Source organism: Hakea prostrata, chromosome 2 (assembly GCF_041222555.1).
Source record: "Hakea prostrata isolate BN-2017 chromosome 2, UWA_Hpros_2, whole genome shotgun sequence".
In the NCBI taxonomy this organism is placed as follows: Eukaryota; Viridiplantae; Streptophyta; class Magnoliopsida; order Proteales; family Proteaceae; genus Hakea; species Hakea prostrata.
This window is the reverse complement of record NC_142601.1, coordinates 7,399,053-7,423,739: the sequence shown is the minus strand read 5'-3', so window position 1 is coordinate 7,423,739 and position 24,687 is coordinate 7,399,053. Positions and strand designations below refer to the sequence as shown.

Here is a 24,687-nt window from a genome sequence, read left to right as displayed (position 1 = left end):
TATGAGTTTTTAATTATACATTTCAAAATTTTAATCAACCTTACCTTACTTTATGTGTTTTCGTCAATCAACTTTGCCTTTCATCCTAATTTTGTATATAAATGACAAAAAGCCTCCTAAAAATAGGCAAGAAAAATCGCCGATTCTTCGATTTCTCGCTAATATATGGCATATATCATGTCAGGGTATATTTCTTGTAACCTCCTTTTGAAACCGTTTCAGTAATATTTTGCCGATAAATTATTCCTTGCCTAGGCTTATGGGTCCCCAACCCTCTAATTAGTTTTATGATGGCAAAAAAAAAAAATAAAAGACGGGGGTTTGGTGGTTAAGATTGGCTTTGAACATGACAAATCAAATCGATTACCAAACGAACTGATACCCAACTTTCAATCTACTGTACTGCATTGCAAAAACAGATTGGTAACCAATTTCTATTTGAGAATTTGAAATTAACTAATTATAATAAGTTGAATAATAATTTTTTAGAATAAATTGCATTGACACTCTAAAATGAAGGCCTTAAAACACTTACACCTGACTTTATGTTTAAAAAACACATAGACCTCAAAATCATATTTTTATTGAATATATTTATCAAATTTATTACTGAAAATATTTAAATTACTATTTATTTTCAAAAATATCCCTATAATAAACAGTGTCTAAAAGGTTTTCAGCCATAAAATAGACAGATTTATCCAATGAAAATCTAATTTTGAGATCTCTGTGCTTTTTAAACATAAAATGAGTGTCATGCTTTACAGTCTCTATTTTGAGTCCAGTGCAATTTGCTCAATTTTTTATTATTGATAATATTAATTTTGTTAAAAACGATTTAAAATAGAACCACATCCAGTGATTATGGAAGGGAGAGCGGAAGTTGAGTTGTGGTAGTTGAAGAGCGAAGAAGCAGAGAAAAAGAATCTTGAAAATTTTGGTGAAAAATCAAGAGAGAGAGAGAGAGAAAGCCTGTGGGTAGGTGGGAGTGAGACACACTGTCCGTTCTCCTAATCTTTCATTCCTCTATCATTTCCACCAAATTAATGCGTAAAAATACGAAATAATTTAAAAAATAATTTATAAAAACAACCAACGACTAGCAAAGACACACATAGATCGCCACCAACCATAACCAAACCCTTTCTCTCCTCTTTAATTCTCTGCATTTTTCGTAGCTGAGGGATCGCTCGATCGACAGCAATGGCGTCTTCAATATCCTCCAAACAGTTTTTAGGAACGAGGATTGATGGTGGATCTGGATTAGGATTCCAGGTTTCTGATCTCTCGAAATTGTCTTCTCCAACACTCCACATCCCCTCCAGACGAAACACTACCAGGAAGCTCGGTAAACTCTCTATGTCTTTAGTCTAGCTCGGTTGATCGGGAACTGGGTTGTCTCGTTTTCATTCCTGTATGAAGTTTTCTTATTCTTGTTTTAAACTAATTTACATTTCGCATGATTTATCAAAAATGTATTCTTTTTTGTTTCGAAGTAATGCGGAACTTGTTTGCTGGTCTAATTGGTTTAATATTTGAATCCATATAATTTATGCTGCTTGAATATGGAATGTATTTTTCTCGAAATTTAATGAAGCTTGTTGCTCTTCTGTCTGCGACATAATTAAGACATCGAAATTTCTGAAAATTCTTTTATCCAAGTAAAATCAGTGGTATTGCGATGGTATCGACATGGGGGAGGGGGATAAGAGGGCATGAACTGATTTGGTGTTACTATGTGAGCTTATGGATGGTTCTTACGCCCACCTTTAGCTGGAAGTTGGGCTGTTTGGCTACTTTTGTGAAGCTGCAGAGAAAAGTGGTTTGTAGAGGAGAGGGCTCAGTAGGATAGAAGAGGGGGACAGATAGTGATAGAAAGAACTCAGCATGAATTCTCAAGCAAGTTTGTGCAGTTCCACTAATAATCTTCAGAGAGGTCTCTAGAGATCCCACGGACGAGACTGTTGACTTTGTCAATAACAAGTAGTTTGTGGCAACCCTGGTGCCAAAATTGTGTGGCTTGGTTTGCTAACCATGTAAGGCAACCTACAACGTCTAATAGTTATTTTCTAGAACATGAGGAATACAAGCACCTCCTTCCACCAGTCTTTTTCCCCCCTGTGGAGTTGCAGTGTGGAAGGAACTGCATGTACCCCTAGCAGTATAGTTTCAGATTTGAACCAATCCGTGAGAGGCTTATGCCTCCCTATGGAGCTGTTAGCCATACCACAATGCCATTGCCTGGTGAATTGTTGCTATCCTGGAATGGTGCCAGGGTTATGTACTTGCGTAACTCAAGATGTTATGGCCGTGGCCTTTGGATGAATTTGTCAATTGATCTTTTCCAGTGGGTCACTTTTTCAGCTTTCCTGTTTTCTTTTCTGATGAACCAACTTTCCTTTTAGGTTTAGGGAAGCTAGGATCTTTTCTTAACCTCCTTACTTGCCCAATATGTTTGCTTTGTTGTTTATATGGCATTTGGTATGAGTTGATTTTTTGCCTCATTTTCTGTTTCAGTTCTTGGGCCCCAGGTAGAGTGTAAGACCATGATTTGTGTAGCTGAAACAAGTAAACTAGGGCATAGTTAAGTAAAATTGAGTGTTCTCTGCATGGATATTTGGATTAAGTTCATCTGACTGAAATCTTGACTCTATCTTAAGATGTAATTCCTGGTAGTCAAATATATTTCTTGGTTTGAAGTTTTGACTACAAAAATTAGTCTACTGTGAAATGTTTTTCTCATTTCCTTTAACTAGGAGCTAATTTTTCTATCTTGTTTGCTGCTTTATATTTCATCCAGTGCTTCTGCTTTTATATGAGATTTTGGTGTACATTATCACCCTTAGATTTTAGAAACGTGGTTTTTTAAAGTTGGAAAAGAACCCTTAATCCAATTCAGCATTTTTGACAACTTCTACCTGCACATAGGTTGGTTTTATTTGGCATCCAATTAGTATCTGCATGGTTTATTTATCTCTTGGAGAAAGTCCTTGGTAGACTGCTAAGCAGTATGGCACATATGGGCAAATGATTATTGATTTGACTCAACAACAGTTCATTTAATCACTGCCTTTATGGTCCCCTTAAAAATGTCTGCAATTAGCCAATCAGTGTATCTCACTTACGTGTTCAAAAAATATGTTTAGTTGGGGGAGTGTAGGAGAAAAGGCTGTAAATTAAAGGGTTGCAAACTTATAGTTGTCCGATTGAGTTAACAATTGACATACTGTAGTTTTCTGATTTCCAAGTGGTATCCATGGTATCCATTAAGTGGTAGGTACTTTCTGGATTTGCTACAGCCATGTTATGACTTTAAATGGATGAATTGGCCCAACCTCCTGTCAATTTCTTCACTGCTTTTTTCTTTGTTTTCTTTTTTCATATTATAGTTTGAAAGAGAATATCTCTATGTAAGAATGCTTTACATTCTGAAGTACGTTTCTGCCTAGTAACAGAGGTTCAGGCAGCTGGCAGTACATATGGAACATTATTTCGTGTTACAACATTTGGAGAATCTCATGGAGGTGGTGTTGGCTGTATCATTGATGGATGTCCTCCTCGCCTTCCACTTGCTGAAGCTGATATGCAAATCGATCTTGACAGAAGGTAATTGAGTTAGTACTCAGAGATTCTTAGATACCCCCAACATTTCACTGCAAGCTGTCCCATGCAATTTACCATTGTGGTTCTGTATATATTACCTGTAAATCAGGATGACAGTCAATGTGCCTCATCTGCTTCATGGAGTAACTAGTGTTTGTGGCTCATCAGCTTCATTCAGGAACTAGTGCTTCTTTGATATCTATGTACATATGTAATTATGCAAAACCAATTGGCAGCCCAAGTTATTCCATGTAATTTTCCTTTCCTATCCAGGAGACCTGGTCAGAGCCGAATAACTACTCCAAGGAAAGAGACTGATACATGCAAAATATATTCTGGAGTTGCTGATGGTTAGATCTTTCCTTTAATTTCCTACTAGATGTGATAGCTTATATGTGGCACATGATTGATAATGGATCTGCTTGATGCAGGGGTGACTAATGGTTGTCCAATAATGGTCAAAGTGCCAAATACTGATCAGAGAGGACAAGTGAGTACTATACAACAAGGAAACCTAATGTAAGGCATTGAAATGAATAAATATCTGTCACATACGTGATCTCTTAATGAGATGCAACATTTAGGCTGAAAGCCATGCTCAGATTGACTATCTGTGGCTTCATCAAGCCTGAATAGCCAAATTATTGAAACTTGTTTATCCCAGGTGCTTTTTGTTTCACAAGAACGAGTACTGAGGTAGTTAGTTATCGATATTGATGAGAAGGAGATTCTAAAAATTAATTATTAGGTACTTGGGCTCAATCATAGATAAAGAAGGTGACATAGGGGATATTGCTGAGAGAAATTAAATAGGTTAAATGAATGGGCAAGGTGAATCTCAAGTGTTTTGTGATCTGATTATTCCTTTAAATCTTAGAGGAAAATTTTATAGGGCTTTCATGTGACCTGCTATGATGTATGGTGTAGTATATGGGTTAGTTAAGAAGCACCATATAGACAGAGTTCCACTGAGATAAGGATGTTGATATGGATGTGTGGATAAACTCTTCAAGGACAGTAATTAAAAAAGAAAGAAAAAAGTCGCATTAGGGCTGAGATAGGAGTAGCTCCAAATGATGCTAAGATATGAAAATTTTGGTCAAGTTGGTGAGGCCGTGTCCAATGGAGGCCTTGAGATGCTGGAGTTCGGAGGAGTGTTTTGATAGCTGAGTCCTTATACCATGTACAAGTTTGGATAGACTTGATTGGAGAGCAAGGACCATATAGCTGACACTGCTTTTTTGGGATAAGGCTATGTTGTTGTTTAAGTTTCTGAATATTTATCCTTTTTTTTAACAAACGATTGTCAAACAATTTCTCTTTTGGTGCATATTCCCAGGACTATACTGAGATGTCTATGGCTTACAGACCTTCTCATGCGGATGCTACCTATGACTTTAAGTATGGTGTAAGATCGGTGCAGGTAACTAAACTCTGTTTGGTTGCAGTGCATAAAATGTTTTTGAAAATTTTGTTCTTAATTTCCAACTTTAACCTTCTTTGGTACATATGTGATTGTGATATGATTAACCAGGGTGGTGGGAGATCTTCAGCAAGAGAAACCATCGGAAGAGTTGCAGCAGGAGCTGTTGCAAAAAAAGTTTTGAAGGCGTTTGCAGGAACTGAGGTTAGTTGTTTTTTTTAAGGTTTTACCTTTTTGTGCAGCAACTTTCTTACTGCATAAGTATTAGATATTCTCTTTAGTTAATGTTGAATATAAGCTTCGTTTGCTTGTAAGTTGCAATAACAATCAAGAGTACACACCACAGACAGTCGCACTCGCATGTGCACAGACACTTTGAAGACTTGTCCTAACACCTGTGCACAGGTTCTCTTATGATCCCTTTATATAGATTCTGATGCCTATAATTCTTTTCAGATTCTCGCGTATGTTTCTCAAGCGCACAAGGTTGTACTTCCAGAAGGTGTGGTTGACCATGAGACTTTGACACTTGATCAGGTATGGTGAATGATGGTATTTTATGGTCTACAGTAAAATCTTTCTAAGAGATGCTTGGCTTTACTGTTGGCTAGCCTTCAACAGGAGATCCAGCCACATCATTAGATTGTATCAAATAAGCTTTGCATCAGTGGAAGTCTATTTCCTGTAAAAGATTTGAAGGAAAAACACCAGTTTGTGCGTAATATTCAAGCCATAACCGCAATGCCTTAGCATTTAATTTATGTCTTGTAGTATTGACGTACCAAAGCCTGATGCAACATTAATCATTTATTAAAATAATTTAACTTTATTTTTGCTGCTAATGATTGATGGATTCTCTTTATGACATTGACATTGAGATATTTGGTGTGGAAGTGAGATTGGCCCCAAATTATGCAATCTTGGGTTGTGTGGTGTGTTGGTGTAGCATGCTAGTCATGCCTTGAACCTAGCCTTTTGGGTGATCTGTGACAAGTTGATAAGTGTTCTGCATCTGGCAATGAGGATAATCATAAAATGTGTGGTTCTTTAAAATAAAATAAACACTTCTATTTGGCCTATCAGGCTTTCTTGGCCATCCAACAGGATGTCCGTCCGGTTGTACACCAAGAGGTTTTGTAATCTTGACTGTTTATGTTGTATTTATTTATTCCCTTTTCATCAAAAGGAGGGGGGAAAAAAGAATACTTACAGATGAGAGAGATACAAAACTTGTAAAACATATATGGAACAAAGATGAGAATGGTAGTTAAGGAAAAATGCATGACAACTGAGGCATTTGACTTTCAACATCTTGTGATCCTAGGCATTTGGATTGTGTCGCACCTCAGCCGTGAAAATTTTGGGTTCCACTTTGAATTACATCTGAACCAGGCTTGGACCTATCAAAGGTTCTTCTACTGTCCAAAAGAGCACGACTCAAGTTTTGCACTTCAGATTTGTATGTTGTGTATCACATTCGAGGATTGGCCCTTAAACCTTGGAAACTATCCGTAACTCTTGCCTAAAACTAGATGTAGGTATTTTGGGTCTCAAATTCCAGACCTGACTGACCAAACAGGATTTTTTTCCAAAACCAAATCACACACTTGGCAGTTTGAGCTTCAGTTCATTTTTCTTAAGAAACCAGCATTAGCTGATTTACTGAAAACCCAAAATAATGCAAATAAGAAACTGTGAAAAGCCTGTACAATCATTATTTCTATTCTATATGTGTATGTTGAAGTGGGCCCTGTAGACCATAGTCTTCACAGTAAATGGAGCTAGCACACTTTTTTTGTTTAGGAATTATCTAATAATCATGTGGGATACATTGCTGACCTGCAAACGGTGATTATCAAATATAACATACAAGAAAAGAGAGGGAGACTACATGTGACATATACAGCATAACATATTTATGGCCTACATGCAAAAGCTGATAAGTTCTAAGTTTGTTGTTGGCATTTCATTATGTCAGTTACTAACTCTGTTGAACATTACCAGATAGAAAGTAACATCGCAAGGTGCCCAGATCCAGAATATGCAGAGAAGATGATTGCTGCCATTGATGCTGTTCGAGTGAGAGGTGACTCTGTAGGTGGGGTTGTGACATGCATTGCAAGGAATGTCCCACGAGTAAGATACAACTTGATTAAATTCCAGTATCTTGTGTCTCCCCTTTCTAAACTGCATTAAGCTTCTTAACCAATTACTAAGCCAATCCTCTCTGTGATGCCTTTGTTGTGGTATACCAATTATTGTTGGCCTTGGAAAACTATAAACCAACAAATTGAGAGAGTTTTTCTTTGTTTCCTTCTCTTCTCTCTTGCTCGCAGTCAGTTATGGTTTTAATTTGTTATAAACTTCCTGCATTAGTTGCTCTTATGTTGTATTTCTTTACAATCTATTTATCTTACTTTCCAAGATTTGTCAATATGACTTGAATTGTGGCACCATAAAAAGGCTGCTCTGATTGTGGTGCCTATCTTTGTCTTTCATGAAGTTTCTAATCTGGTCAGCAGAAATAAATCTCACATCGACACAATAGATGGATGTGAGATGTGAGACACTGCCAAGTTCTTTGTGCTGCATAAATTTATAATGACACAGTTTCTTACAATGTACCAATGAAGACAATCTCCTTACCTCTATTTACCTAATTGATGAAGATTATCTCCTTTTCTCATATCAGGGTCTGGGTTCACCTGTTTTTGATAAGCTTGAAGCTGAGCTGGCTAAAGCTCTTATGTCATTACCTGCAACAAAGGGGTTTGAATTCGGGAGCGGATTTGGAGGTACAGAAAGATATAGTTCTTTCTCATCTTGGATCCTCTTGTTTTCAAAATGATTACTTTATTTCATCAAATTCAATATAGGTAATCAATGGTTGGATGTTTGAACCATAAAAGGAAACAACTTCTTCTATTTAATAGGAGCATATGTTTTTCTGATGTACGCTCTGGCAGGTACACTTTTGACTGGTAGTGAACATAATGATGAGTTCTATACGGACGCATTTGGAAAAATCAGAACAAGAACAAACCGGTCAGGAGGCATACAGGTTTACTCTCTCGCTCTGTGTGTGTGTGTGTGTGTTTGTGTTGGGTTGGCTGTGTAACAGTTGTGTTTCCATTTGTTCTGTCTTCTTCTTCTTTGACCTCCTTTTCTGGATGCCCATAATTTTTTATTTATTCTGGTAATAAAGCCTAAAAACCTGTCAATAAAGCCTATAGATGGTGAAAGGGAAATTTCTTATAAATCACAATCTCTTCTGGAAGCAATTTAAACTGTAAGTTGTAGAACAAACTGCCAGGAAAATTTGAAATCTAATTAAACACACTTGATGAACTTCAAGTCTTAACACCAATAGAAGCACCCAGTTTCAAAGGTATTCTTGTAGGTACTTAAGATTTTATATATGCTTCAGTAACCAAGAAGCTTAAACCACATGTCCTGTCCCCCTCTCCTTATCCCTCTCCTCTTTAATGCTCTATGATGTTCTAGTAGGGAAAAGATTTCATTGAAAATCAATTTCTTTTGCTTTTAAATATAGGTTTCATTTTTTTTGTGCTTTCCCTGTCCTACATGAATAATTATATAAAAGAACAGAAAAAAAGAAAACAAGATCTTTAAGAGGAAGACCGAAAAGAGGAGCTAAGACCCTAGGAGACAACAATGAATCTGTTACTTGGGGTATCATCAATAGGGGGATGAGGATAAGCTCACAATCTAGAAGAAACATCAAAATAGATAGCGTTCCAAATCATGTCTGAAAAGCGGGATTTGGATGTCCATCTCTGGAGATTGTGCTCCCACCAAAGATGATGAATGGAGGCACAAAAAACTAGCTTACCAATCCAATCACAAATGGAAGAGCCTAAAAAGTTTCGCACAATCCAAGACCAATCACGAGAAAACCCAAAGGAACGCCTCGGACGGGGCCAGATGGAAGCTAGGGCTTTTATCTATTTGGAGAAGGGGCGAGAGACGAAAAGGTGCTAAAGGTTCTTTGGGCCATTCCAACAAAAAGGATGAGGTTTACTGGGATATGATGGCTAATAAGGAAGGGTTGGATGGGAAGGGTATGATTGAGGGCTCTCCAAAGGGTAAGGGAATAGTGAGGGATGAAACCTTTGAACTAGAGACCAAGGGGACCATGGGGGGTTTAGGGTTATGGACTCGGAGGAGATTCTAGGCTGAGAGGGTGGAGAATGTTTTGGTGGGAGAAGGAAGCCAAATTGTGAGATCATGAGAGGAACTAGCGAGAGGGGGGAGAGAATCCCAAACCTGAGTGAGAAGGGGAAGGGGGGAAGGGTCCAAGAATTGTTGGTGATGAAGGCTGGCAAGGGGGTGCTTTTGGGGATATGGGAGATAAACATTTCGGGGGCCAAAATAGTTATAGAGAATGCCCATCGGGTGCCACGGATCAAGCTAGAATGAGGTTGAAGAGCCGGAGGAGATGATGGTAGAAATGGTAGAGGGGGCATGGGGATGTAGTAAGAGGATTTTCCTCCAGATCCATGAAGGGTTAGAGGACATATGACAATCCAAAAGGAATCAGCTCGGAGCAGGTAGGAGTGGACCCAATTAACCCAAATTGAGTTATGTTTTGAGGCGATTTTCAAATGAGTTTAAGGAGGTAGACTAGATTAACATCAGTGATCCGACAGATTCCCAGACCTCCTTCGGAAGTTGGGCAACGGATAATCAACTAACTGATAGGGTGGAGAAAACGAGAGGCTTCCCGCCCTTTCCAAAGGAAGGCACATAACCAGAATTTCATAGCATGGATGGTGGAGTTGGGGATGGAGAAGATTCCACACCAATAGAGATATGAAGATTGAAGCACAGAGTGAATAAGAACCACTCTACCGGCGAAGAATAGAAGTTTGCCCTTCCAGAGTTGGAGTTTCTTGCGGATATGATCGAGCATAAGGAGGCAGTGGTGGCAGGTAAGTCTACTGGGCATGAGGGGAAGGCCAAGTTAGACAACAAGGAAGGAGCTAGGCTTAATGCCCGAGAACTGGAGAAGAGAGGTTCGAAGCTAATCGGGGGACATCGAGAGAAAGAGGGTGGACTTATCGAGGTTCAAAGCTGATTGGCTTAATGCCTGTCCTATTTTTGTTTGTGAGGAGCAATGCACCATATATTTAACCATGATTTCAATGGTCCTTGCTTGGTGCAATGGTAAAATCTTAAGTGCATGTTGAGTCTGGGCAAGCCACTTCATGCAAAATCAGGACTTCCACTGGGTTATGGCCCTTTTTTTTTGGGGGAAAAAGGGGGGGGTGGGGAGGTTGAGAACAAGAATCTTCTTTATGGATAGGGTGGCAATTGTACAGTGCAGGATTGTGGGGGAAGAAACACAAGTATATAAGGAGGAAGCAAACAATAGAGTAGTGACAAGTTTCATTTGGCTAAAATCTTGGTCAAGAGGATGGTTTTAAAGGCTAGAACAGTTCTGCAGAATATGAGGGAGATCAGATGCTCAAGCTCTGATCAATGAAAGAATTCTACTGTGGGTAGGAATGTTGGAAAACTGCAGGTTTGAAGGAGGTTCAGATAGCAGTGGAGAGTTATAGTGAGGATTTCAGGTAGGTGGGTCGTGCTCCCCCACAAGAATTGTTTTCCTTTTTTTTTTTTTTTTTTTTTTTGGATTTTCAGTTTGGTTTTTAATAAAATTTAAGGGTTTTCCCTGGTTCCAGATAATATCTGGGCTAAAACTAAAAATTTGGATTCAGCTGGTAATTAAATCAAAAAGTGAAACCAGAGTCACTTGTTCAAATCAGAGTCAGAAGTGGAATTTTTCAGAAAGCATTCTTGAAATAGGATTTGAAATCCTTGGCATGAACTGAGTGATTCAAAATAGAAATAATTTTTAGAGCAAATTGCACTGGCACCCCAAAATGGAGGCCTTAAAGCACTGACACCCCACTTTATGTTTAAAAAGCACAGAGACCCCAAAATTGGATTTTCAATGGATGTATTTGTCCAATTTGTCACTGAAAACCTTTCAGTCACTATTTATTATAGGGATATTTTTGAAAATAAATAGTGACTTAACTGTTTTCAGTGATAAATTTGACAAATATATCCACTGAACTGTGCTTTTTAAAAATAAAGTGGGGTGTCAGTGCTTTAAGGCCTCCATTTTTGGGTGCTAGTGCAATTTGCTCGAATTTTTAAGTACTCTGTATATAGAACTAGAACTGTATTCTGAATTCAAATGTAAGATACAAGATCAGTAAATAGAACTTTTGAAGAAGTTTACTTACAAGTAAAAAACTTGATAGAAAAAGAAATCTGACCTATGATTTTATCAAAATTAAAAAGGTTGAAGGATATGAATAATGGAATCAAGAGTCCCACATCCCCAGTGTTGGCATGCCTGCAAACCCCAGCTTGGAATCACAAGCAAGCTCTCTAATGAATCATCAAGGCAAAGAGAGCTCTAAATCTCACTGAAACAGAAGGCAAAAGCCAATTTCCATTTATCAAGTCCATGGTTAGGGCATAGCCCTTACATAAAAACTCAAAAGCAGAGTCAAACCATGTTTAGAACTCCTCAAGCAAATGGCTTTCTTTGAAGGTGGATATAACTGACTAAGATTCTGCATAAAAGTAAAGTAAAACAGCTTAAATCAAGTCTGGACTCATACAGACACAACCTAAGTGAAACACTTTGATAATAGTTAAATAAACTCTAATAGATTAACTAATTGTCTTGTTCCTTTACCCATATTAGGCAAACTATAATGGCCCATTAGGCTAACTCATTGTACCAAAGGACCAACATGTACAGAACCCAACCCTAGGCTTATTTCCAGTAAAAATAAGCTCACTTCTGTGTTTTAGATATATCAATGAGCAGGATGTATCTAATTCTTTGGGAATCATCTGAGGAATTAAACTTAAACTTGTTTCCCCTTTCCAGTTTTACGTATTGCTTTTTAGTGAAACATTTTTTTGTTCTTTGATACCCTTCCCATTCAAATTTGTTTTTGAAGATTTCCTTTAAGATAATTCATTAGGATATAATTGGCTCATCTATATTTTCCTGTTGTGGTTAACAGGGAGGAATATCTAATGGTGAGATCATATACATGAAAATAGCTTTCAAGCCAACATCTACTATCACGGTAAGATTAACTTCCATGTGAACTAGGCTTTGTATAATGGGGGTCGTTTTCTGTATTTTTCTTTCTTTCCCTTTTCTTATATATGGTACTTACACATCCCAAAAATAAAAACTAAAGGAAAAAAAAACCTTTACATGTGCACTCTTTTGTTCCCCTTGAACTTCAACTATTATTTAAGTGGGAGTTGGACACTGTGGTCCCAACATGGCACTGTTTTCTTAGTACATGTGCTGGTGTACGTTTGCGTTGTCCTTTTCTTGTTTTTGTTCTTTTTTTTTTTTTTTTTTTTTTGGGGGGGGGGGTGGGGTTGGGGTTGGGAGGTTTGCCTTTGTTATATTTTGTCCAATGACTTCAATCCTTGAATACCTATGTACAGCGTTTATTTTCTGCTATTCATCCATAAGGAAATTAGTATTTTCTTCTTCCTTTTCCCCGTCTCTTCCCTTTGCCTAATTGGTCAAGAGTAGGGTTTGAGAGACCTCTCATGTGTTGAACATGTATGTGTCATGCCATCGGATACTCTTTCTAACCTCAAGTGAATGAATGTTGGGAATAGCACAGGGAGGATAGGACTTTTCAGGCTTGTTTTAGGTTTCTTATACCTCTCGAATTGTTTGTATTCATCTTCAAATATTGATTGTATATGACTGGATGTCAACGCAATGGTTTTGCAGAAGAAACAGAACACAGTGACCAGAGATAAACATGAAACAGAACTCATAGCACGAGGACGACATGATCCTTGTGTTGTCCCTAGAGGTATAATTCTCTCCAAAGATAAAGGTTTATCTTTTCAATTTTTTTTTTTTCTTCTCATCTTAAACAGATTAATTCTGTTTTAGTTGCTATCCAATCAGTTGTTAAGGTGGGTATTGAACCCTGTTAAAAATATGGGCAGCTGGCTTTACGAACCATACAAGCTGGTGTCCCCATCTTCTGATTCCTGTTCTACAAAACCCAATTCAGTAACCCCCCCCCCTCCCTCTCCTGGGAAATAGACAGGCCCTGTAGATGTGAACTCATGACCACTTACTGCAGGACCTCTCCTTTTCTTTGCTTTTTTAACCTTGGTTTATCATTGTAATATTTAACTAATTCAGTATTTAAAATGCTCACTCTTATTTATTTGTTTATTTTTTGAGGCTGTATTTCAACTTGATTGTACATGTTTGTTGGTGGTGATTGTGGTGCAGCGGTGCCAATGGTAGAAGCCATGGTAGCATTGGCGCTTGTGGATCAGCTAATGTTACAATACGCACAATGCGAGATGTTTCCCGTTAACCCTGCTCTACAAGAGCCCTTATTGCGGAGGTTTGAGCCTGCTGAAGCTGAATTGTCCATTTGAATGGTGCAAACGGTAGCAGTTCTGCCTCCTTTTTCTTCAGTCCTCCTTTCCAAGAACTGCCATTTCACATCTAAATTATACTAGCAGATTGTAACATGGTTTTGAGATTCAAAAATCTAGCTCTATTTTTTCCTTCCCTGCATCCTCTACTTTGGAGACATTGAATGTGTGCCTTTTTGTTTTAATTTCCATTGCTTTATTAAATAATAATTGTATGTGAATTTTAAGTTAAACAAATAAACTAATTCTTGTAAGCTATCAGATTTGCTTCCATTATGTCACAGAAAATTATATGGATAATATTGGGTCTTGTAACTCCTTTTGAGGAGAGAGTTTTCTCTATTAGATTGATTAAATAACTCTGTTAAGAAAGTTTCTTTTATGGTGAGGGATTTGCTAAAAACATTACTAACTCCCTTATAATTGAATATCTGAATTTTACCCCATGATAATACGCATCGCACCCCATCAATGGCGACAGTAAGGGAATTCTTCGTTTATGGTTTTTCTTTTTTTCTTTTTTTGTAGGAATTCTTCCTTTACAGTAGCTTGAGAAAAACTTGGTCCAATTAATGAACATTACAGTTAACACAAAAATCATAGAATGGTGTCTTTTTCTTAACATAGCTGTCTATGCTTTTGGCTCCAACTGAAAATATGCACACATAAGTACAGTGGAGAGAGAAGAGGAGCATTGACACCAAAAATCTCGAGTTTTTTGGTTTTAGATGGGAGATAAAAACTTAGCATTCTTTCATGCCTCTACCTTTGTAAAGTAGAAACAAGATTCTTTGAATCAGAAATGAAGAAAGGGATTGGATAAATTCTGAGAAAGAAATTAGTAAATTGTTGTTGGAACATTTGGAGAAAGCAGTTATGTTTGAGGGAATGAATTAGGGGGCCATCAATGAAATACTGGAATGTGTGGATCCTATACTTAGTGAATATCTAAATAGAAGTCTTTGCACTATTCCTACTTTGGAGGAAGTACACAAGATTATTTTGACATGGGGCCCCTTAATGCCTTGGGGCCAAACGGGTTCCTCTCATATTTTATCAAAAAATGTGGCAATCGCTAAAGATGATTTATATAGTTGCATTGTTGATTTTTGCACTTCCAAGTCTCTGCCGGAAGAACATGTGTGCTTGCTGTTGAAACTAAAGAATCCAAAAAAGGCCAATCAATTTAGACCTAGAAGTCTTGGTGGTGTGGCAATCAAGGCAATCGAAGAAATAATGGTGGAGAGACTAAAATTAGCTCTTTCAGGTATTATTTCACCATACCAGGCAACTTTTGTTCCCTAAAGTTTAATCTATTATAGCATATTTTCATCACATGAGATTTTCCATTATGTTAAGCATCTTAAGCAAGTTAAAAATCAATAGGTTGCCATTAAGCTTGACATGCAGAAAGCCTATGATAGATTGAGCTGATTAGCTGAGAGTTTATTAGAGCTACCCTTCTCAAGCTTGATTTTTGTAACCTTTGGGTATATTTTATTATGGAAACTATTACATTAGTTTCTTATACCTTGCTTCTTAATGGAGTGGGAAAAGGGTCTTTTGTTCCTACAAGGGGCATAAGGCAAGGGGACCCCTTGTCTCCATTTATTTTCATTATTTGCTTGCAGGTGTTGAGTAAACTTCTTGAAAAGGGATAACATGATTAGAGGTATCAAAGTAAGAGGCAAAGCCCCCCCCCCCCCCCCCCCATTTCTCACATTTAATTTGTTGATGATTTGCTTGCTTTTCTTAGAATTGAAGTTGGAAGAAGTAGTCAATTTGAAAGGTTGTGTTGATCTATTTTGTTCTGCTAGTGGACAAATGATTAATCACTCAAAATCTACTATTACATTCAGCCCCAACACCCTTCACAAATTTAGAAGATGGTTTGCCAGAATCTTGGAGGTAAAGCAAAGTGATGGGCCAACCAAGTACTTTGGCCTTCCCACGGAAATAGGAGTGTCAAAGAAAGAAGTTTTCCAGGATCTTGTATCAAGGACAGAAGCAAAGACACAAAGTTGGAAGAATCTCTATCTCTCACATGCGGGTCGAGAAGTATTAATCAAATCAATAGCATCATCAATGGCTGTGTATACAAGTTCTCATTTTTAAATCACAATGGTGACACATGACTCCATTCGCAAATGTATCAACAACTTCTACTGTGGGCAAAGAGATGATGGAAAGAAAGTTCATTGGGTTTCTTGGAGTAGACTATGTAAATCCAAGGAAAATGGTAGATTAGGTTTCCGTGAGCCAGGTGCTTCATAATTGAGCTTTATTGGGCAAAGTTGCATGGAGGTTGATCCAAAATCCAAGGTCTCTTTGGGCACAATTTATAAAGGCTATATACTTTCCACATTCGGATTTTATGTAGGCCAAGGCAGGTTATAGACCATCATGGGCATGGAAAAGTGTGTTAATTGGGCGAGAAGTGTTGGAGCAAGGCCTAATATGGGATGTTGGTGATGGAAGTCAAGTGGACATATGGGAAAGTAGATGGATTCCAATTAGTGAAGAATTCAAATTCACTACTTTAAACCCTCTTAATTGCCCAATCACCCAAGATAGTTGATTTGATTCATGACCATAGGAGGGAGTGGAATATCAGTTTGTTCAAGCTGTTGTTTAATTGCAGTGATCAACAAGCCATTTGCAATATTAAGTTGAGGTGTCAATCATAGAGAAGATAGGTGAATTTTGGGCCTAAATCACAATGGGATCTACTCAACAAAGTCTACATATCATCTACTATCGAACAAGAGAGAGGACACACAAGCAGCATCCCCGTCTTCATCAAGAAGACATAAATGGGAGGATGTACCTAAAAGAGTTTGGAAACTAATTTGGAGTGTGGCGAGCTCCCAAGTTGAAATCCTTCCTTTGGAGGCTATGTGTAGAAGGCATGGCAACTGGGGAAAATCTCATTAAAAGGCAAGTCGATATTGATCTAGCTTGTAGAATTTGTGGTGCTATAGTTGAAAAATCTGATCACATCATATTGAGTTGTAATTTCACCAACGTTGTGTGGTTTGGTAGCTTTCTATTCTACCTTGTTCCCTCGAATCAAGCCCCTTCGATGATTGAGTGGTTGGACTCTCTATGTGGCATGAATTCTATTGGTAAAAGGAGAAGAAGGAGATGATAAGCATGTGCATCTACTTATGTTGGCACATTTGGATTGTTGGAAACGACCGCATTTTTGGGAAGAGTTGTTGGAAACTTGAGGAAGTGATTGAAAGGGCCCAAAGAGCATGGGCTGAATTATGGGCAATTGATAATCCTCAACGGTCAATTGATGATTTCTCACAGTGACAAAGTGCTTCCCTCAGACCCATGGAATCGACAACAACAATTTCAAGAGGTCATGTTGTCTTATGTGATGCTGCTCTCCCTCAGGATATCTATAAAGGAGGTGTGGGTTTTGCCATTCTAAATTATAAAAGTGACGGGCTTTGCCATCTAAGGCCCCCCTTTTGGCACTGGGCCCGTTCCCCCAAGCTTTGGACTTTGGTTAGCCATTGGTTGGAAAAGCGCTTGCAGTTTGTTCTGCTATGATTGAGTGTCAACACCAAGGTTTTTAGGAGATATCTATTGTGTCAAATTATGAAAATTTAATTAACATCCTTAATGACCTATCCCCCCCCCCCCCCTCCAAGTTCAATTACGGGTATCTTGTTTGATGTTGGGATACTCATGGAGGAGCTTGAAAAGTGTGTTTTCTCTTTTAAATCTAGGGCATATAATGGGCTTGCCACTCCCTAGCCAGGAAGACTTAGGGCTGCAACAGGACCGGGCTAGCTGTGCTTTTGCAATTCCAAGCCCAGCGCTATATGTTCTAATATGAGCCCATTCCCTGCCCTGATTAGCCTTAATTGGGCCAAGTTAGGATGGGTTGGCCCTGATTGACCCTATCTTGGCATTGTCCCTGACCTTAATTGGTCCTATCTTTGGACCTAAAATATCAAATGTAAATTCATTAGAAAAAAAAATATCACAAGTAAACTAAAAATATAAGATGATTCAAACTCCTACAAAAGGATAAAATAGTCAATAAGTTGATAGTGGTTGCTTTAAATATAAATAAATTCACACTCCATAATTATATATTGAGCTTTGAAAGTCTCTCATTGCTTTGGTGATGGAAATTGAAACCTCCATTGATCCTTATCAACCACACAGAAAGGAAAACCATTGATATCCTTATTCAACAAAAAAAAAAAATCCATATTCAACACCTTGTTAACAAGTAAATCAACAAGAATTTAGTATTGATATTTTTTTCGTAGTTAAAGAAAATGATATTTTAGTTACAAACACAGCTATTTGTCCTTAATAAGTTTTTATGAAATATCACATTGGAGGCAAAAAAAAATGTCAATATTCATGATGAGAAGTTGTGAAAGTAGATTTGTTAAATATTAATTCTCTATTATACTAGTTTTTATTATTTATAATATATTATCTCTCCTTAGGGAAAAAAAAAAAAAAGTCAATGTTTTTTGGGAACTAAAGATGACTTAGTTCGAAAAATAAAAATTACCTTAAAAATATAAAAAGTGAACTCATAGTCTAATATGATCAAAATGACCGTAGGTCAAAAATCAAGACTTATAGTTATATCAATGTTAATATGAAGATTAGGATAAAAATCTAGTACATGATCATTGTCAAATTAACATTAAGACTAGAGCCAAATTTAGGGTCATGATCAGGGCCAAAATCAGATGGATGCTTACTACATTGGTAATGAGGATATAATTTACTTTCATTAATTTTTCACAAAACATGATCATGTTTTTAAAATTTGACATGTATCAAGTATTCACCCATGTGGATTAGAATTAATTCATCTCCATATGGGTGGAGGGTCAAAATTCAAATCTGGGCCAAGATCAAGGCCAAAATCATGGCAGAATCGGGGCCAAAATCAGGGAGGGGCCGGACAGGTTGGGCAAGCCAGAGAGTAATCCCAAGCTCGCCCTTGGCATAATTCAAGGCCAAAATATTTTGGCCCTAACTTGCCTTTATGAACAAAATCTTTAGCCTAAGCCCTATTTGGGCTCAGGGCGGGTCAAGGCCGCCAGGGCCAAACTTGCACCCATAGGAAGGCTCTCACCATATTATCTTAGACTGAGTGACCCCTTTCCTCCCCATGGTTGCAGGAGGTGTTATTTGTATTCCCTAGGTTTTGTCCCATCGTTCAATGAAAATCCTTTCTACCAAAAAAAAAAGAAGTACAGCTCCCTATCCCTATTCTATCTTGTGGGGAAAAAAATATCCATGACCAACCATTCAAATCAACATTTTCTGCTCATGCTTTTACCTAAAGAATTTTACCAATTCTTTTTCCTTTAACTTATTGCTTCCCTGTCGCATTTTTCTCATCTTAAAATTGCACTGGCACCCCAAAATGAAAGCCTTAAAGCACTGACACCCCATTTTATGTTTAAAAAACATAGACACCCCAATTCAATAAACACACTAATCCATTATGTTAGTGAAACTGTTAACCCATTTTTTAATTCCAAAAAATACCCTTCACCCAAAATCGGAATTGATGGAGTGGTTTGTGGGCGTTTCTCCGTTGCCACTCTCTTGCTATGAAACCCTGCCGTCAAAGTCAAGTGTAGGTCGCCGGATTGCAGCAGTGATACATCATCATCGATGGTCTTCCTCTTGTTGGAAGTGATGGTGTGGGAAGCAACCCTATATACCGGGAATGGATCCCGCAGCTGGGAAGAACTCATCACAACTTCCGAGGCATCGTCTGATTCAGGCGGAATCCTGGTGACGAGAGCTTCCATGGTGATGGGGTGCAAGGTGCCCCGCGTAGAACAGTCTCCAATGCCACCTGACAAACGTTCCAATTCCCTGTCCAGAGAAAACAACAGCTTCGTTCACGGGATTCACCGTGCAGCCACATGCCTCGAACAAGGTTTGACCAGACTTCATCGCTTGTGTGAAGAATAAAATTAAAATTTTGAGGAATCTAAGCACCAGATCCGTCTTTAGTCCTGATGCAATGAATGCAAAAAATCCAACCCAAAAGCAAATTTAAACTGTTGTATATCAAAAAATCTAGAATGTTTTTTACAGGTTGTATACTTTAATAGAACGAACGGTTGTGGCCATTAGACGTGAAATTGGGAGATTTCGACGGAAGTAAGGGGAAAAAGAAAATTGACTATGTTCGTCATCTTTGCTGCAGATTTTTATTTGATAGAGCTTCAAAGTCGTGAATTTGAAGCCAACTAGCATCACTGTTTTTTTTCTTTTTTACGAGTCCAAATCAGAAGATTTAAAAAATGGAACTTTTCAAGATTTAGCAGTTCTGGAGACCTGGAAAGGGAGAATGAAGGAGATGAAATGAGCCGGTGATGAAAATGATAATGAAGGGTCATGATTTGTTAAACCAGAGAACTGATTAGTTCCTTTGCGGTCTATTTTATTTTTCCGGCGAGAGTCTGGTAGAAGACTCAAATGAACTTTTTCTTTAATCGTTCCTATGTCCACTTGGTAGAAAAGGAACTCCATTGATTAGTATTTTCTGCTCCATTTTCACTTACTTCGTCCATTCTTTTTTTTTCTTTTCTTTTCTTTTGGATAAATAAGAATAGATTTCTTGAAGAAAAAAAATCAAGGGTATAATCGTCTTTGCAAAAATATGACTAACCAAGTAATAATCATTCTAACAGAATAAGACCTATATGTTTTTTAAACATAAAGTGGGGTGTCAGTGCTTTAAGGCTTTCATTTTGGAGTGCCAGTGCAATTTGCTCTATAATTATTTTGCAATTGAAAACCTATCTATGATTTGTTCATTAAAGAAAGGAAATAGAGAGTACTCACATTCGAATTGACAATTTGGTTTTATAGGAAGCAGATCTAGCTTTAACTGGAATAGAAGTTGTTTACTTACAAATGAAATTGCATATCCCTTCGCATATCCTTGTTTATAGCCTGGAAGGCCAGGTTAGTTGCATCGACATCTTCTTGTCCATTTCCTCTCCTTGAATTCAGGCTCTTTGTACTTGTGATTCTTTGGCTTTGACGCCTAATGAAGTGACTTCTAACGCAAAGGAAAAAAAGAAAGAAAGAAATCCTTGTCCAAGCCAGGGATATGTCATAAATACTATACTTTTATCAGATTTCAAAGGGTTTGAAACACTCTCTGTAGATGCGTTTGTGTTACTCAAGGATTAACTTATAAATGAAGTATGGTTTTGACTCCGTGACTGACCTCCATCTCCTCCTTTGCACTATTTCTACATGTCCCCCGATTCCACCTTCTAGGCTTCCCCAGCCATTTTCCAGACATCAACCAGGGGTTACCCCTACCATTCTCCAACCAAAAAATCTCTACAAGTCAAGACTGGTTTCCCAAAAGCCCTTCTCAAACACAATTTTTGGATCAATGTATTTCTTGACAACTAAAAAATAATGACTTGTTGACTGTTCTTCCATTCTTGGAGAACAATAGAATGCCAAAGTTTCCTAACCATTAATAAATGAGTATTAATCTTATATCCCCATCTGGTGTTGTAATATTAGTCTCACATCGACTGATGTGGGAATATGTGGAGAATAGGAGGCTTTCAAAGCCTCCTCCTTTTTCTTTAAACATCCCAAATATTTTTCTTCTTGTATATTTCTTTATTTATAGTGGAATTTTCTTTCTTGCCCATATATTCTTGTGTTCTTTTCTCTTATTTGCTGATTGTTCTATTCGGTGGGTTTTTCATAACCCGACATCTGGGAAGACAGCATCTGATGGCACTTCATCAACCTCAACCCGAACACCCCAAAATTGTTTGAAACAATTGTGATGAGATAGAAATAAAATGGAAAAGAGGACATATATGAGAAATGAAGTATACCTTGAAGGAAACAAAAGTGGTGACTCTGACTTGACAGAAAACATCCAAGTAGTGACAAAATATAAACAGAAAGTTGTATTTACCTGCTTCTGTCTATGCTTAGATTTTTACATACAGCACACTGGTTATAATAAATCCTTGGAACTCTTCTTCAACATGGAAAAAGATAATGGAAGTGCTATTAGCACTCCTTCATAAGAGCTTATTCTCTGAAAACCACAAATCACTTGCGCAGAGAACCCTAATCTTAGATTGTAAAATCTAACCTCATACTATCCTACATCAGATGAAACTTAGTCACTTTCTTGGAAGGGGAAAAAAACTATCCTCCATGTTATATGGTACAGTTCCTCTTCGCTAGTAACCCTTTCTTTTAAAATGACCAGGCCAATAATAATATCCCAATATATCTTCAAACCATGTATTCAAAATTAAAACTCCTACAAAGGTGAATCTTCATTATCTGTCAGTGGAGAACAGGGATCTAATAATACAGAGATAAGATGTTAGGAAGAAATGAACCACAGGGGTACGATACAAACACAAAAGCTCAAATGGCAATTATAAGGAGCAGATTATGATATAAGAAGATAACCACCACTGAAGCAGCTCATCTATGTTCAACAGCTCTCACATCAATTCATGCATTACTTTAGAATGGTGAAGTTAATAGAATTAGGAAAATAGAATGGCATTGCAGATACGTTGACAGTTTATACATAAGCGTCCATTCAGATTTCAATCCATTCTGTAGGACAGGAGTGAAGCGTTTCTCCTCCTTTTGTCCAATAAATATGGACAGTGCCTAAAACTTTACCTTTCTATTGAAAACCTTACACTCACATCTATCATAGCTGATTTTGGTGCCAGCATATATGATGAGTTATTGCAGAAAAAGAACCCATCTTGCATTTCCTCGACAAGAAAAAGAAAAAACATCTAACAGAAAGGATATATTAAAATTATGAAACCATTAACTAGTAGGATGATAAGCAATCCAAGCAGTAGATAAGCCCTGTACCAACCAAACAAGGAGCTTAAGCTGGAGTTAAACAAAGATTATTAGAACTGAAACAAGTTCAAATGGAACTAAAAGAATGTCTGATAATGACTCATACTGTGAAATTCAGAAAGCGTCTCACGGAAGTTAAACAGAACTACCACTGATGGACAAAGACACCTCCATCTCGGAGTGCCCTGAAGAGGTCCATACAGTATCCACGTGTGTCAGCTTTGTCATGTATGATGTCTGAGCAATCAAGAAAGAGCTCATCAACAAGGCATATCGCTCCATCTTTCAATAATTCAAAAAGCAGCTTCAATTCTACACCCTTTGCATTCATCTTCAGCACCACAAAATCTTCGGCTGATACTGTTTCTTTAAACCAAACAAGAAAATCAAATCCATCATCCAAGAATGCACTTAAATGTCCAACAGTAGTCGGAGTAACCTTGTTCCCAGCCAAGCCCGGGTGATAAACAAAAGTGATATGAGGCTTTTTAACATAGCTAGCCAGGACAGACGTGTCATGGTGAACAACGTAAACATCAAAGGCTTGGGACTGTGCGGGGTAGAAGGGGAGGGAACAATTCTTGAGACTGCAATTTGTGTAATCCTCTGCACCTACATCTATATAAATCAGCCGCTTCCTGTGAGCGACATCCATGAATTGGGATAAAAATGAGAAATTTCCTTGAATTCCAGTTCCAACTGGATTTTTCTCTGAAAGAGGCTCCAAGTACTGCATGAAATCTTTGTTGTTTGTAATGGATGGGCACTCATTTGGGAGCTTATAGTACTCAAAGAAATTGACACCATCAAATCTTTTCTTGAAAATTACTAATGTGAAGTAGTTGAAACGGCGTACATCAATGACACTGGAACTTTTCAGGAATGATGAAACAGAGGTAGCTGACTTGATCAAATTACCAGGATTAGAACCACTAACACGAACAAGCACTGCTCCAATACCGCCCGGATTCAAGATACGCTCGATCTCAAGCACAAGAAGAGCAGGGACGGACACCCTATCAAGAGCTCTGGAGAAAACAAAATCAAAAGAGTGGTCCTGGAATTTGAGCCCATAAATGAGCTTTTTCCTCATAAGAGAGAAAAATGGATAACGGTCGGCAGCAATAGCATCAGAAAAGCCCAAATGCTGCAATGCCGAGACTCCAGAGGTCGACCCTTCTCCAACACATAGAGTTTTGGCACCAGAATGCAACAATTGGAGACCCATTAGTTCCTTAAACAAATTGAAGGTGAAATTGGCATTTTCTTTGCAGTACACCACCGAAAGGGATGAGGGTATAAAAGGAACTACATAAGTAGACACAGGTTTCAGAAAATGTGGTTCAGAATAAGCAACAACACCATCATTGGCTGGGTTGCAGTCATCAGAGAACACCGCAAAGAGCTGGGCAGGCTCGTCAATGCGGAGTTGGAGGATAAGGATAATCATTATAGCTGAAATGGACAGAAACGCTCGAAAGAGTACCCTCCTAACCAAAGATCCATGAAGAACTTGCATTCTAGTGGCCATTTGATTTACTATTGCCTGTCTTACTATTCTGAGTGTTGATTAGTGTTTGGGTTACTCAAATTTGAATAAGAAAAAGCAGATCTTCCCCAAAACCCTTGTTCCCAAACTCGAAACTGTAGATTTCTGGCTTTCCTTTGCCAGACCCAGGTGAGATCAAAACCTTGTTCAAAGGAATAACAAACAGAGAGATATGAACAGAAGGAAAAGAAGTACGATTAGCGAGTGCAAAACCTGGAAGAGGTGTGATTCCCACCCACAAGGAGACCTTCAGATTTTCGGAAACTTAGCCAGATCTTTCTTGGAACCCTTCTCACCATCTGTTCGTACCAGTGTTCAATCGTCTTCGTCTTCATCATCTTGGGATTCATGGTCTCATCACGCCTTACATCTTACGAATCTTCTTCACCTTCGAACTTCTCTTCTTCAGTTCTTCTCCTACTGCAAGTGAAGATAGAATTGAAGAGTCGAGAACTGAAGACGGATCTCATATTTGTCCAGATTCGAGAGCCGACACGTTTATTATTAATGATGTACGAAATTTAAATTGATTATACAAATATAATACGTGCTTAGATGTAATTAGCATTTAATGATTTCTGCCTACAAAAATTAGCATTAATGATATAACCATGTGGGATGACCTGATTGGAGGATACGGTACATTTAGGTGCACTAAACCTGATCCACTTGCCATCACTTAAATAGGGACATCGGTGGTATTAATAGGATTGGGATCCACTATTTGAGCTTA

At 38.0% G+C, this 24,687-nt stretch overlaps 2 protein-coding genes across 2 annotated transcripts; one reads left to right on the top strand and one right to left on the bottom strand.

The window, feature by feature from the left end:
• Window positions 1-943: 943 nt before the first annotated feature.
• On the top strand, window positions 944-13,952 carry EMB1144 (chorismate synthase, putative / 5-enolpyruvylshikimate-3-phosphate phospholyase). Its single transcript, XM_089144085.1, has 13 exons — window positions 944-1,348; window positions 3,456-3,606; window positions 3,877-3,953; window positions 4,035-4,093; window positions 4,943-5,026; window positions 5,138-5,230; window positions 5,483-5,563; window positions 7,031-7,162; window positions 7,719-7,821; window positions 7,993-8,087; window positions 12,100-12,165; window positions 12,840-12,924; window positions 13,359-13,952. Exons 1-13 carry the CDS (start codon window positions 1,204-1,206, stop codon window positions 13,508-13,510), a joined length of 1,323 nt encoding a protein of 440 aa, XP_089000211.1. The 5' UTR covers window positions 944-1,203; the 3' UTR covers window positions 13,511-13,952.
• An 8,381-nt stretch (window positions 13,953-22,333) lies between these two features.
• Window positions 22,334-24,151, bottom strand: LOC149023546 (uncharacterized). The gene is made up of 2 exons (XM_089144084.1): window positions 22,512-24,151; window positions 22,334-22,408 (listed from the first exon to the last, which is right to left on the bottom strand). The coding sequence occupies exon 1, from the start codon at window positions 23,934-23,936 to the stop codon at window positions 22,551-22,553; it is 1,386 nt and encodes a 461-aa protein (XP_089000210.1). The 5' UTR covers window positions 23,937-24,151; the 3' UTR covers window positions 22,334-22,408; window positions 22,512-22,550.
• Between the last annotated feature and the right edge of the window lie 536 nt (window positions 24,152-24,687).